General features: G+C 34.5%; 3 protein-coding genes across 10 annotated transcripts in view; 2 read left to right on the plus strand and 1 right to left on the minus strand.

Annotated features, from left to right (window-relative positions):
• Nucleotides 1-5,962, minus strand: part of LOC117986294 (monocarboxylate transporter 14) — a 57,458-nt gene extending 51,496 nt beyond the window's left edge. For 5 of the 8 annotated variants that reach the window (XM_034973129.2, XM_034973127.2, XM_034973125.2 and 2 more), the window contains exon 1: nt 5,789-5,962. In XM_034973129.2, coding sequence (XP_034829020.2) covers nt 5,789-5,875 — 87 coding nt within the window. In that variant the 5' untranslated portion in view covers nt 5,876-5,962. Of the gene's footprint in view, nt 1-3,947; nt 4,432-5,788 lie in introns of those variants that run through there. The other 3 variants (XM_069501820.1, XM_069501819.1, XM_034973126.2) reach the window with 1 other exon arrangement.
• A 3,250-nt stretch (nt 5,963-9,212) lies between these two features.
• Nucleotides 9,213-10,473, plus strand: LOC117986673 (uncharacterized). The gene has a single exon (XM_034973546.2). It carries the CDS (start codon nt 9,213-9,215, stop codon nt 10,392-10,394), a length of 1,182 nt encoding a protein of 393 aa, XP_034829437.2. The 3' UTR covers nt 10,395-10,473.
• A 449-nt stretch (nt 10,474-10,922) lies between these two features.
• On the plus strand, nt 10,923-12,134 carry LOC117986676 (uncharacterized). Its single transcript, XM_069502000.1, has one exon. The coding sequence runs from the start codon at nt 10,923-10,925 to the stop codon at nt 12,132-12,134; it is 1,212 nt and encodes a 403-aa protein (XP_069358101.1).
• Nucleotides 12,135-14,067: the final 1,933 nt, after the last annotated feature.

The following is a 14,067-nucleotide window of genomic DNA, read 5'->3' on the forward strand; positions in this document are numbered from 1 at the left end:
TGACACTAAGTGTCTGGCAATACATGATTTTTACAATGACATAAGATTTTTTCATATTTATTACCTGTTATCTCCCAAATCCACCTTGATCCAAACTTCGTAGTCGCTGATCGTTCCTTCCTGTGTTGGGGACAGAGAAGTTTTCAGCTTTTATAAAATAACGAAGGACTGGCACACGCTGGCTCTCTCTCTATATTTATTGAAATTGGCTTTAACTTTGGATAAGGTGGGTGTATTCATGTATTGCCAGTAATGTAATTTGATGTGTTTGTTTATGTACCTACATACTTTATTATACATACATATTAGGATTATTTGGGATGATATTAAATTATCTGTTTCCGGCATATTTTTTACAAATGCCTACTAACTAATAACTATCACGATATTATTGAAATGCGTGACGAGTTACGAGATTATGGATTCAAAGACTCGGGATTCATGATTACCAAGTAGCTAACTAGTTGGATCTACATATTTTAAACTAGAATCCCGTGCAATTCATTGTATTGTACACTTGCAATCTTAATTTTGGCATGTAGCCCAGAGCACGGTAATGTTATCTATCATATTACCGTGCCCAGAGTTACACAATTGATTGGCCGTTAGTAGTTACCATCCAGGATATATATTTTGAGAGGGGAATGTTTTGACGTATATTTTGAACCATTTATCAACGTGGCCTAGCACTACCAAGTTCATGATCGTACTATCTTGACTATGGGTTCGATCACGATACACAGTTTCATTTTAATTTTTTAGTCATACCTAGTCACCTACAGTTTTATATAATTATATAATAGACCAGCATATAGTATATATATAATTCTATAATTAGTCAGCAGTTAACTTGGCTAATATTCTTTAAAAAAAATTTGTTATGAAATCATTCGATTCGGAGCTTTAAAAATATATATATCGTTTTCTAACCAGTGCCAGTGCCTATATATTAAACAATTTTTCAGTCAGTAAGAAAGCCTCTAGCCAACTGGTCCGATGGCGTAAACAAGGTGGCTGGAAACGGGTGGATGAGGAAGGCGGAGGATCGTATTTGGTGGCGCGCTTTTGAAAAAACCTTCGTCCTTACAGTGGACGCATAAAGGCTGATGGGTTGGATTGAATTCACTTAATAAATATGTATTATCTACTTACGTAATAAATACTATTACTTAGTATCATGTAATGATACCTAACTGATTATAAAAGTACTAAACATCTTAGTAATTAACCACTTATCTATGACCAGTATACTTCTTACTTACTTCTAATTTCTAACGACCTACTTTACAGAGCGTGTAATTTGAATAATTAGAAGCCAGACACTCTTCATAATAAATTAAATAATTAGTAATTATTTGTGCCATATTAATTAATTATAATCATCCAAATTAATGAAATCAAACAAACAACGAAAACGAATCTGGTTCAAACCTAATATTTCAAACAATTGAGTCAACACATAAATTACTTTAACTGAATGTGTAGAACGTAAGTACTAGTCCTATTTACCTAATTACAGATACACCTTGAGGATTTTACAAACACTCGAACTGAACCATTATATATGATTAAGTGTGTACTAACAACAAACAAATACTGGATAGCAATAATTACTCCACTATCTAACAGTCACATTGCAATGTTGACAGAATTCCTGACTTTAGAGTTTATACGATACATGATACGACAATGCAAGAATTATTGAAGAATAAAATTAAGTAATAGGTATAGTATGCAACAGGTCAAAATGGCAATCGGGGAAGGAACGCCCCGCACAACCGCACAGCCCCTGCACTAACCTGGCGCGTGCGAGCAGCGAGGCGAGCGCGGGTGACGTGCGGATGTGATTATGGAATAGATTGGACTTTTATACCAATAAAATCTTCTTACATAAGCTTTGTACCGACATGATTTATTGCATTTAAAAATACAAACTATACTAAAACTGAATCCAAAATTCGTGATTTCAATCAGAACGGTACAACTACAGTAAAGTTTTAACAGCTTTCATTTAGTTTTTTGCTCCTTAATTTTATGCCATTCCACCATTTTATTCACCAGCTCCTTAGTTATTCACAAGTTTCTAGCTTTTAGACCTACACAGAACCCTATACTATACAACATATTATGCTCATACAGGGTAGGTAAATAATTATATGAAATATGAATATATTATACTTAAAGCATTACTGTAGACAAGGTTGTGACAACCTGATACTAAGTAAGTATGTTATGTACCTATGTAGTTATTTTGTTTTTTTTTATTCAGATACAACTTAGCCCTTGACTGCAATCTCACCTGGTGGTAAGTAATGATGCAGTCTAAGGTGGAAGCGGGCTAACCTGGAATGGGTATGGCAGTTTTTATTAAACCCATGCCCCTTTTGGTTTCTATAAGACTTTAAAATTACTTTTTAATTAGGCTTAATTTCGCAGAGACACAAGCTGTTTCAAGAAAATATAGCAGTTTTGGTGTATCTGTGTCTGTTCCCAGAAAAGATAACGGCCTGCAATTGCTGTTTCAGCATTCACTGTCACCTTTTCTCAACAGAGAGCTGGTGCTACTAGGCGAGGAGCTGGTATAATAATTAGGTAATTAATATGTTCCATACGATGAGTAACATCCCACTGATAAATTGATGACAACGAAACAGTTTGTGCCAATTACTCTAAGCGCATTCCAATGTCACAGTTTTGTGGAATCATATTAGAATAATAATTGTATGGGGTGTTAAATTTCAATTATTTCAGCCAAACTAACTTATCAATGGTAAATTATTTTGACGATTCAGACGATTCATAATTGTTTATATTTAAATAAAATATATTCTATCTCTATATATAAAAATGAATCGCTAAATGTGTTGCTGATCGCAAATCTTGAGAACAGCTGAACCGATTTTGCTAATTCTTTTTTTATAATATTCCTTGAAGCAGTGACGGATTTGCCTTAAGGGCCAGTAGGCCCTGGCCTAGGGCGGCCAAGACTGCAAATCCGCCACTGCCTTGAAGTACAAGGATGGTTGTTACGGAGAGAAAAATTTAAAATATTGCCTGAAAATAATCGACTGTTAGGCGGTACAAAGTTCACCAGGTCAGCTAATTCTTGTTAAAGGTTAGACATGACACTTTTATTAATAACAAATGTCAGTTGATAGTGGAATTTTAAAAAGAGCTTTATAACTACACCGTCACCGTCAATATCAAGCACCACATAATTATTATACTTAAACATTGAAAGAAAAACATCTTTGTTTTTTAAATGTTACATAGGTATTAACTAAGCGTAATTATTTTTATATGTATTGTTGTAAAAAGACAAAAGATGCCTTTATACGCTATTTTAATACTTCATATTTAAAGTTAGTAATATTGTTTTCATGAGCTAACTTGCCTGCCTTTATAAAGCCACTAATAAGGTCAGATAATAAGCTATTTTGATAGATGCTATGGTACAGACTACGGACCAGCAGTTTTAGTATTGGTAACTCTTGGAGTACTAATAAAACAATCAGTCAAGTAGGTACATATTTTGTAACTTGAAGTTACTGTGGGTAATTGAAAACATAAAAATATCACTTCAAGAAATAATCCAATACTTACTTAAGTAACCAATACGTACTTATTAAGTATTGGTTTATTTCTTGAAGTGATATGTGAATTCTTAATTAATTTGTAAATAAAGTATAATCTATAACATTAGTATTTTTATCATGCTCACCAATTGCTTAATAACATAAAATGCAAAACAATAGAACCCCTTTGAACGTAAATAAACAATCACGTATAAATTGTGTTAAAATGTAGGTATACTGTGTAGGTATATCAAAATATATGATAACAAAGGCCTTTGTAATGTAACCTCAAAGCAGTATCACATATTATTGAAATAGGTACTTATTACTCATTTGTCTACTTCAACAAATAAAAATATTTATAGAACTTACCCTTGAATATGTTCTCAAACGACTAATACGAGGGTTTGACGGAATATTACTGAGAGACACTTTAGACATGTTCGATGTTCTACACCACTATACTCTTCTCGGCAACAATGAGAAATACTGCACTGCAGCAGCCGGGCCAAACCACTGAGATTAATAATATTTAGCGCACAATTCTAATAACAAACATCTGAACATCTAACACTTCAGCAAGTATTCTAATGTTTTAATTTTTAATTCTGACAGCAGTCAACACAAAATATATCAATTACACCACCCCATAGTTTCGATCTTGAACGAAAGTGAGTTACTACAAATGCCCTAGTTGTTATTATTTAATTCCACCGAATTGGCTGGAATAAACCCAAGAGTTTTAAAAATAATGGTTGATGTTCAACAAGGTTGACAGAATGTGCTGAACGACGTGAACGACTGGATACGTTTCGTTTCACACGCGCTCGTAGCTCCAAACGCACACTTTCCGGTAGCGACGTCGGACAAGGACTGTCAAATTGCTATCAAATCGGTAATATTAATAACCAATCCCGAACGAAACTTGCCTCAAGACTACGCCAAGTGCGTTGCGTACGAATGAGTCAAAGCTAAAGCCCGCGAAAATTGTATTCAGATTCAGAATGATTCTCGAACTTGCTTATTATTCGTTAATGGAGTAACAATGAGTAAATATTCAATAAATTGCAAAAAGAAGAAAAAATAACAAAATAAAGCTACTCAGCTTTACCAGCTTTACCTAAATAATATTAATTGTATTTCCTTATCTGGTTAAAAAAAATTGCCTAGGTACTCATGTTACGTTACTTCTTTATCTTCATTTTCGTATTTCATCGTAATTGAAAAATTTACTTTTATAAGTTATTAATTAAAAAACTTAAAGAACATTGATTTAATTTAAGTAATAAATTACTTATTAATATAGAAATAAAATTTGCGAAAATATTTTAGCAGGCGTTATTTTAATAATATAAGTAATATTTAAATAAAACATCTACTTAAATATATTATCTCAAAAACCAGTCAAGTGCGAATCGGACTCGCACACGAAGGGTTTCGTACCATCGCACAAGAAATAACGCTTTAGAATATTTCTGTGATGTTGTAACCACAAATTTAGCGTCGAAGCCTCGACGTTTTGTTACATGTTCTATAACTGTCGTGAACTGTAACATTGCTACCTGCCAAACATGATTGATTCTAGCTCGATGTAGGTTTTGATTCCCTTGACACGAGTCTTAACAGACACGACAGAGAGACAGACTGACTGACATACAGACAGTCAATGAAGTGATCCTGGCTCTAGGGGTTCCTTTTCCTTTTGAGGTACGGAACCCTAAAACAGGCATAATACAGGCACTAGGCAGGCTCATAATTTACTACCTAGTACCTAAAACTAAATAGATATCATATGAAAGATTTTTGTGAAATTGTACAGGAAAAATTGCGGTACGCCGCCCGGTGGGATTTTTAGGGGTTCCGTACAGGAAAAAATAAACCCTTATAGGATCACTTCGTTATCTGTCTGTCTGTATGTATGTCTGTCTGTACGTCTGTCGTGTCTGTCAAGAAAACCTATATATCCCGGTGACCTAGAATCATGAAATTTGGCAGGTTTTATAGCACAAGTAAAGGAAAAATTTAGTTAAGTATTTTCAATTTTCAAAGTGAGAATATCTACTATACCAAGTGGGGTATCATATAAAAGGGCTTTTTTACCTGTACATTCAAAAACAGGTTTATTTTTATTTTTATACATAATAGTTTTTGATTTATTGTGCAAAATGTCGAAAAAATTCCCGAGTATTCAGCATTATGTAATAAAAACTTACCAAGGATCGTTCAGTAGCATTAGGCTGAATACGGGGTTCTGCGTCGTCGTCATCTGGTGTGCATTCAGCGCCGGCAGTCTGCCCCATGTTGGCGGCTAGACGCGCGTCGACACTCGACTGCTGGTGGCGGTAACGCGGCGCGGGGCCGCTAGCCGCGCGTCCTTCGCGCGACCGGTGCCGCGCCGTTGTGCCTAGTTACACGAGTCCCGCTTGCGGACTAGGGATTAACCCTTGAGCATCGATAAAAATGTATCGAAATTTGTCCTTGCTAACCTGCTTTGCACAAACAAAAAATGTGCTGAACTAGCAAAAACGGGGTCATCTGGTTATTTAAGGTTTGATTTGGAGAAAAAGGAAATAAGTACTCAGGTACTTATACTTTTTTTTTTAAATAAAATAAAATAGCGAGCAAACGAGCAGGCGGGTCACCTGATGTGAAGTAATTACCGCTGGCTATGAACATTTGCAGTACTAGAGAAACGACCAATGCGTTGCCGTACCTACCAACCCCATCCCCAAGGGAGTTGATTCCACAGTTTGCATGTGCGTGGAAAAAAGGATCTGACACAACAAGCGGTCGAAGTGCACCAGGCACCCAGGTGGTGAGGATGAAATTGCTTGTGGTGGTAAATTCTTACAGTAGCCTCTCAATATATTCACAGGAACAAAAAACAAAATACCCTTAGTTACCAGAAAATTTGCGTGCTTTTTTAAACTCTGGTTATGCTGTGCAACCATTTAGGATTACAATAAGGACATAACTTTGTATTATGGAATTAGGTTATAATTGTTATTGTAATCTGTTTTGGATGCCAATAAATAAAATAAATAAATAAATTAATTAAATTAAATTGGTTATCAGTGAAGCACACGATGCGTTGCGTTAATGGTGCGGCGCGCCTGAACGGTGCCGCTGCGTCATAGAAATCGCTGTACCATGCCACACGATGAGTTACGACGTCGCGCGTCGTGCGGCCGGCGCTGCAACGCACACATAACGGACTTGGGACGAGAGAGACGAGGCGGGCAGAGGTGGTGTGTTGCAACGAAATACTTTTTGCCGGTGCGGCAACGCAGTGCCCGTGTGGCACCCAATACTCAAAAGACTCAAATCCACAGCGGTGCAGCGCCGAAACGCATCGTATGACCTCAGTCTAATAGGCTTGCGACTCTTGCACTCCACCATAAGAAAGTCCGATGGGTTCCCAACGAGTCACACTGTGAATCCAAAAAAGTCCGAATTACCTACGTAAATGTCGTTTGTGGGAATGAGTGTAAGTAAACAAAATTAATTTTAGACTTCCCTTTTCACAAGTTTAAAATATCTATTAAAAGTTTGCTCCTGAAAAAAGCATATCATACAATCGAAGATTATTATGTACCTTACAAGAGCGTGGATTAGACTACAGCTCGCTCCAGCAATGTGCGAGACATGTGCGTGTGTAATTATGTATTTTTATTCATAGCACATACATAACATTGTAAATCGAATCTTTGAAAAGAGCAATCGCCCAGTTTCTTGCTGGTTCTTCTTGGTAGGAAAGGCATTCCGAACCAGAATCACATGTATTTGACGATTCAAAAGAACTTGTTACAGTTTATTAAATAAAAACACTTTCTAGTTTAATTCGTCGAATAACGATTTTTTTTGTGTCTTGTCAATATGACGCCTGCAGTTCAAGAATTCCTTCGAAGAATTCCTTACTCATCGATAACAATTTTTAATATCTACTACAGTTTTATTATAATAAATAGATATTAAATAAAGAAATCGAGAAATAATACCACCCTGTACCACTCCAACCTATCCATACCGGCTAGAGTTAAATACTGCGATGTAATTCATGTGACATACATTCCAGTTGATCGGTGAAATTACATTATGTACATATGTAATTGTAAACATCTGTGTCGAATAATACAGCTATCTAATCTGTACCTATCATGTGTGCAGTTGGATCGCTTGTGACATCTTATTGAATTTCATAGTACCTATTTACGTATGTTTTTGTATAATCTAGGAGCTATCTGCTTTATTTGTCTACTTCACCTACTCTACTGAAGTCTCTCTCAATGATGTTCTTAAATCTCTAATCTTTATTTTTCACACATTCATATTACATTAATAACTTATTACAAACTTATTTACTCCATTTTCAGAAACAAATGGGAACGATGATCCTGCAGAAGAATGAACAGTATTGCAGTGACCATCGCCCTCATAGAATATGACAGTATCCCAAATGACTAACAGCTTACTTAGTAAATTAGTTCTCTCTTCATCATCATCAGCCTATCGCCGGCATACTACTGAGCACGGATCTCTTCTCAGTCTAAGAAGGGTTTGCCCATAGTCCACTACGCTGGCCAAGTGCGGGTTGGCAGATTTCACACACCATTGAGAGCATAATGGACAACTCTTAGACATACAGGTTTCCTTCACCGTTAAAGCAAGTGAAATTTATAATTATTGCTTAAACGCACATTAGGTACATCGATCCGATAAGTTAGAAGTGCGTGCGCGGGAATCGGGATCGTGCCCACTTCTTAATAAGATTAATAAAAAAGTTATAGGCGCCGATTCTGTCTTTCTCTAAACTAAAATTAGAGTAAGTATCTGCATCTTTTACTTTTTAATATTGATAAAAACGTTACTGATTTCGATTTGACCAGTTGTCAAACGCCGGATTATATTGTATCGTGTTTCATATAATAAAAACATCCTCAATATCGATACTGCAATTTTCCATGTCTAGGCCGGAGCGGTCGATACAGCAGGCGCAAGTCCGAACCGCTCAGCTGGGAGTTTTGACTTTTGACAGCTATAATAAAAAGCTTCGTACCTATTTGACTTTACGTGCATACAATACTCTTGATAGACTAACATAAGTATATAAAAAAAACTGGCCAAGTGCGTGGCGGGCCACGCGCAGTGTAGGGTTCCGTAGTCACAATCCTCGAAAAACAGATATAACTCCTTAACCTGTGAACCCTACTTAGCCATGATAACTATGATCTACTTAATTGAGTTGTATTAATGCTAATGCCCGGCATGCTTTGCAATACCTCTTTGTATGAACGCGCCACCATGAACGTAATAAATACGTAATAAACGTAATAAACCTAGTCCCGCGAGTCTCTACTACAACTGTACAAAGTTTCATCGTAATCAAATGAATGGTATAGGTATAGGAGTACATAAGGGCCAAACAAACAAAGATACCTACATTAATTTATTATATGTACATAATTATATATTTCAAATTAATCTACAAATGGAAGTCATTTCTCCACGGACAACAACATTTCCAAATTAACCACTAAAAGCGTAGAACTTCTGCTATTAAAACTTAGATACAGCAGTTTTATTCACGCTTTATAAAACAATAAAAATAAAATGGGAGATATTGGTGAAGATAAAAAAATGGATGGCACGAGATTTGATTCCATTCTGTATATGCTGAGGCCATTGACAATCATTGAAAATTTGTTCGGAAAATTCAGATATCGGAAGGTTGGTGGGAACATAGATGTATTAAACAGAGGAATGAAGTTTTACGCTTTCTTTATAGTGTGCCTGTCTGTGACATCGTTTGGCATAATTTTTTTGAATGATGTGCTACACCAAACTCTTAGTGGCTTCAGCAAAATTGTGGATGTAGTAGACGAAGTTGCCTCCCTGATGGTGGTGATACGGCATATTGTATCAACGGCAGTTTTCTTACATTACACCAAGAATAATGTGCATATTATAAAATTAATAGCTCATATTGATGATAATTTAAATATTTCAAAGAATAAAAAATTCTATAGGGATTCCCGTAGGCTTATTCAAATCGAAATATCAATTTTTATCATTATTTATACACTATTAGCAATTTACAACTTGAATGCAAAATATACGTTGCCGAATGAAATATTATTAACAATAATTGATTTTGAATGTCACCTTGAAGTATTGGCTTTTTGTATATTTATAAAAACAATGAAAGACAGATTGATTATTGTAAATAAAATTTTGGAACACGTTATTTTTACAAAAAATCGCAGGCATACTTTGAATATTCCGACAAAGAATTTAAGAAATCAAAACGTTTTGTACGCAGGATATACCATAAATGACAGTTCTATAATCCGTACTTTAGGCATAACTTACGATTTAATCGGTGAAGCGTGTGATGAAATTAATAAAGTTTTCAAATTCCATATTTTTAAAGCACTTTTCACTACATTTGTATACATCATTATCACTATATGGACATCAATATACTACATACGAACGTTAGGCACTTTTAATTCTTTACTACGTATTGTATTGATGTGTCTATTTGATATCATGTCAGTTGGTATTATGTCGTACACTTGTGAAGTTTTGCTTTTGAAACGTAACTCTACTAAGATCTTAGTAAACGAACTTATAATGAACTACGACCTTACCAGGCAAATGCGACTCCAGGCTAAAGCGTTTATGGAGTTGATCGAAGTGTGGCCATTGCAGATTTATGCATACGACATGTTTGCTATAGATATAAAGTTAATGCTAAAATTTATAAGTGTGTCGACAACATATCTGATAGTGATCATTCAAGTTTCGCATTTTTTCTAAACGTATTCAATCTTTTCTGTCAAAATCAGCCCTTTAACACCAAGGATCCAACAGTATTTCGATAAATGAAAAGAAGCATGCACGATGAAATATATTTGTTCTTGTTTATGTTACCCTAATCATACTTGTAAGTCTACTCGTACTACTCAGCATAGCCACAGCTCTATTTTATCTTCATCAGTTGCTTACTATTACTACTTTTGTTATACGATGAGTTTTATTCAATGTCTGCCCTTTAGCTTGCTAATCTATTAAATAAAGCCGGTAGTCCTACCTACCTAGTACATATATGCCTAGTAACGGGCTATTTGAAAGTTCAACTTACCTAAATCTACTCAAATGAATTATTAACTATGTATTCCCAATTAATCTACAAATGGATGTAACCAATTTATCTAAAACTGATAACGATATTAAAGAACTGTTTAAAGCTATATTACTAAATGAACCTCTAAAGGGATAAGAACTCTGCTTTTAATTCTTAAAACACCTTCAACTGTACTTTATTAAAATAATAAAATTTATGAAATGGAAGTTATTGATGACCCTTATAAAATGGATGCCACGAAGATTGACCTTATTCTATATATGCTGAGACCTTTGACAATTATTGAAAATTTGTTTGGTAGATTCAGATATCGAAAGGTTGGTGGGAACATAGAAATATTAAGTAGAAGAATGAAGTTTTACGCTATCTTTCTAGCGAGTTTAACTGTAGCAGCATTTGGCATTATTTTCGTTAATGAGGGGCTACAGCAAACTGTTACTGGCATCAGCAAAATCGTGGACATAGTAGACAAAGTTGCCTCTGTGACAATAGTGATACAACATATTCTATCAACGGTAATTTTCTTACATTACACCAAGAATAATGTGCATATTATAAAATTAATAGCTCATATAGATGATAATCTAAATATTTCAAAGAATAGACAATTTTATAAGGATTCTCGTAGGCTCATTCAAATTGGAATATCAATATTTATAATTATTTATATACTATTAACAATTTATAAATTGAATACAAAAATTTATGAACTTCCGACTGAAATATTACTAACAATATTTGATTTTGAACGGCATCTCGAAGTTTTGGCTTTTTGTATATTTATCAAAACAATGAAAGACAGATTAAGTATTGTAAATAAAGTTTTGGAACACGTTATTGTAACAAAAAATCGTGGGCATACTTTGAATATTCCGGCAAAGAATTTAAGAAATCAAAACGTTTTGTATGCAGGATTTACCATAAATGACAGTTCTATAATCCGTACTTTAGGCATAACTTACGATTTAATCGGTGAAGCGTGTGATGAAATTAATAAAGTTTTCAAATTCCATATTTTTAAAGCACTTTTCACTACATTTGTATACATCATTATCACTATATGGTCATCAATACACTACATACGAACGTCAACAGCTCCGCATCTTTTATTTCTCTTTATATCATTAGGTTTATTGGATATCGTGTCAGTCGGTATTATGGCATACACTTGTGAAGTTTTGCTTTTGAAACGTAACTCTACTAAGATCTTAGTAAACGAACTTATAATGAACTACGACCTTACCAGGCAAATGCGACTCCAGGCTAAAGCGTTTATGGAGTTGATTGAAGTGTGGCCATTGCAGATTTATGCATACGACATGTTTGCTATAGATATAAAGTTAATGCTTAAATTTATAAGTGTATCGACAACATATCTGATAGTGATCATTCAAGTTTCACATTTTTACTAACCGTTTTCTTCTTTGTGTTTATCAATACCAGCTCTTTCTAAAACCTGTGGCAAAAATCTCAAACACATTTTGTATCACTATTAGAAGAGTGCTTATTGGGAAAAGAAATTACAATTTTATTCGTAGGAACATATTTTTTTCATCTTACTTATTAAGTATTGCGTGCCTAGCTAAAATTTATCAACGAATAATTGACGCTCCTATAGAAAATAACTAGTGCTTAATAGGAAAATAAGTGCACAATATCCTTGATTAGTAAATAAGTAAAGCATTTGATAAATTAATGTTTCCACGTTCAAAGCATTATTTATTTATTTATAAGCGCACTATTTTTTTAAATTATAAGCGCACTATATGGATTTTTAAATAAAAAAGATAATGAAATAAAAATACAATATTTTTATTAAATTCTAAGTCAACTTAGTTAAAGCTTATAAGTAGATATAAGTACTACTTAATTAGATAAGCATCCTTTGAAATATGTGTAATAGGTTATACAGATTTATCTTTATAAATCTGTTAGTTTATTCTAACTGAAATAAATGTTTGCCTAAACAAATTATATTTATATGTCTTTTTAATTTATATAAACTCGTGCCTACTTATATAATATAGGTACACTGAACAGCAAATACTAAACCGGCTCAGAGTGGCCCCTTGGAACTCTGATTCGATATTCTCAAAAAGTATAGGTATTTACAACTTTTTACAACTACACATCAAAATTATACTTACTTACAGAAAGTGCGTATCATGATGTTTAAAAAGAATAAGAATAGAAACTTATTGGGATTAATCAATTAATTAAGTGTTTATTAAGGACTTAACAAAGAAGAGACGTTTTCCAGCCGTGTTAATCGTTAGTAGTTAATCAAGAAATGAACAAACAAATTAAAGCCAGAAACACATTAGTCTAGTAAAGTAGATCGTTACGTTACTACACTTGTTTTCAGTTTCCCCTTAGCATTTGGAAATCTGGGTATATCATATCGTATACAATTTAGTACAGCTTCTTCTTCTTCCTTACCTTATCCCACGCTACGTGGGGTCGGCACAACATGTCTTCTTCTTCCACTCATTCCTGTCATTCGTCAACGTATTATCCACTTCTTTTTCACTCATATCCTCTTTCACGCAATCCATCCGCCTTTTCTTTGGTCATCCTCTCCTCTTTTTTCCTTCCACTTGCATACTTAACATTCTTCTAGTGACATGGCTTTCTTCCCTCCGCATTATATGCCCATACCATGCCAGCCTATTACCCCTCATCTTTTCTACCACTGGCGCTACTTTCAAACTACCCCTTATGTATTCATTTCTTATCTTATCCATCCTTGTCACACCACACATCCATCTCAACATTCGCATTTCAGTCGCATGTACTCGCCTTTCATCCGTCCCTTTTACCGCCCAACATTCTGATCCATACAATGTGACAGGTCTAACGACTGTTTTATAGATTTTCCCCTTCAGTTTAAGGGGCATTTGCGGGTCGCTTGTAACACCTGAGACCTGTCGCCATTTCATCCATCCCAAATTCATTCTATTGTTCACGTCTCGGTCAATATTACCGTCGTTTTGGAAGAGCGAACCGAGGTAATTTGGAACAAAACAATTTAGTACAGCTACGTATACATTTACAATCTTTAATGGATTTATTCACTACACAAATATTTCAAAGCATTTTTGCTTCCATCAGATATTCAAAGAAGTATACTTACTTATAGTAATTAAAATTGCTATCGATAGATCTTCACTTAATGATTGTCACATATAAAAACATTGTCCTGTCCTTTTCCTGTCTGTACAAATGTAGGTATATTTATTTTCTTTTGTAAGCATAAAAATTATTTCAATTACATTAATGAAATTGCCTTTTACAGACCGATAGGTAAATTAAAGAGAGTGTATGAAATAAAACAAATGAGGTTTT

Source organism: Maniola hyperantus, chromosome 11 (genome assembly GCF_902806685.2).
Source record: "Maniola hyperantus chromosome 11, iAphHyp1.2, whole genome shotgun sequence".
NCBI lineage: Eukaryota > Metazoa > Arthropoda > Insecta > Lepidoptera > Nymphalidae > Maniola > Maniola hyperantus.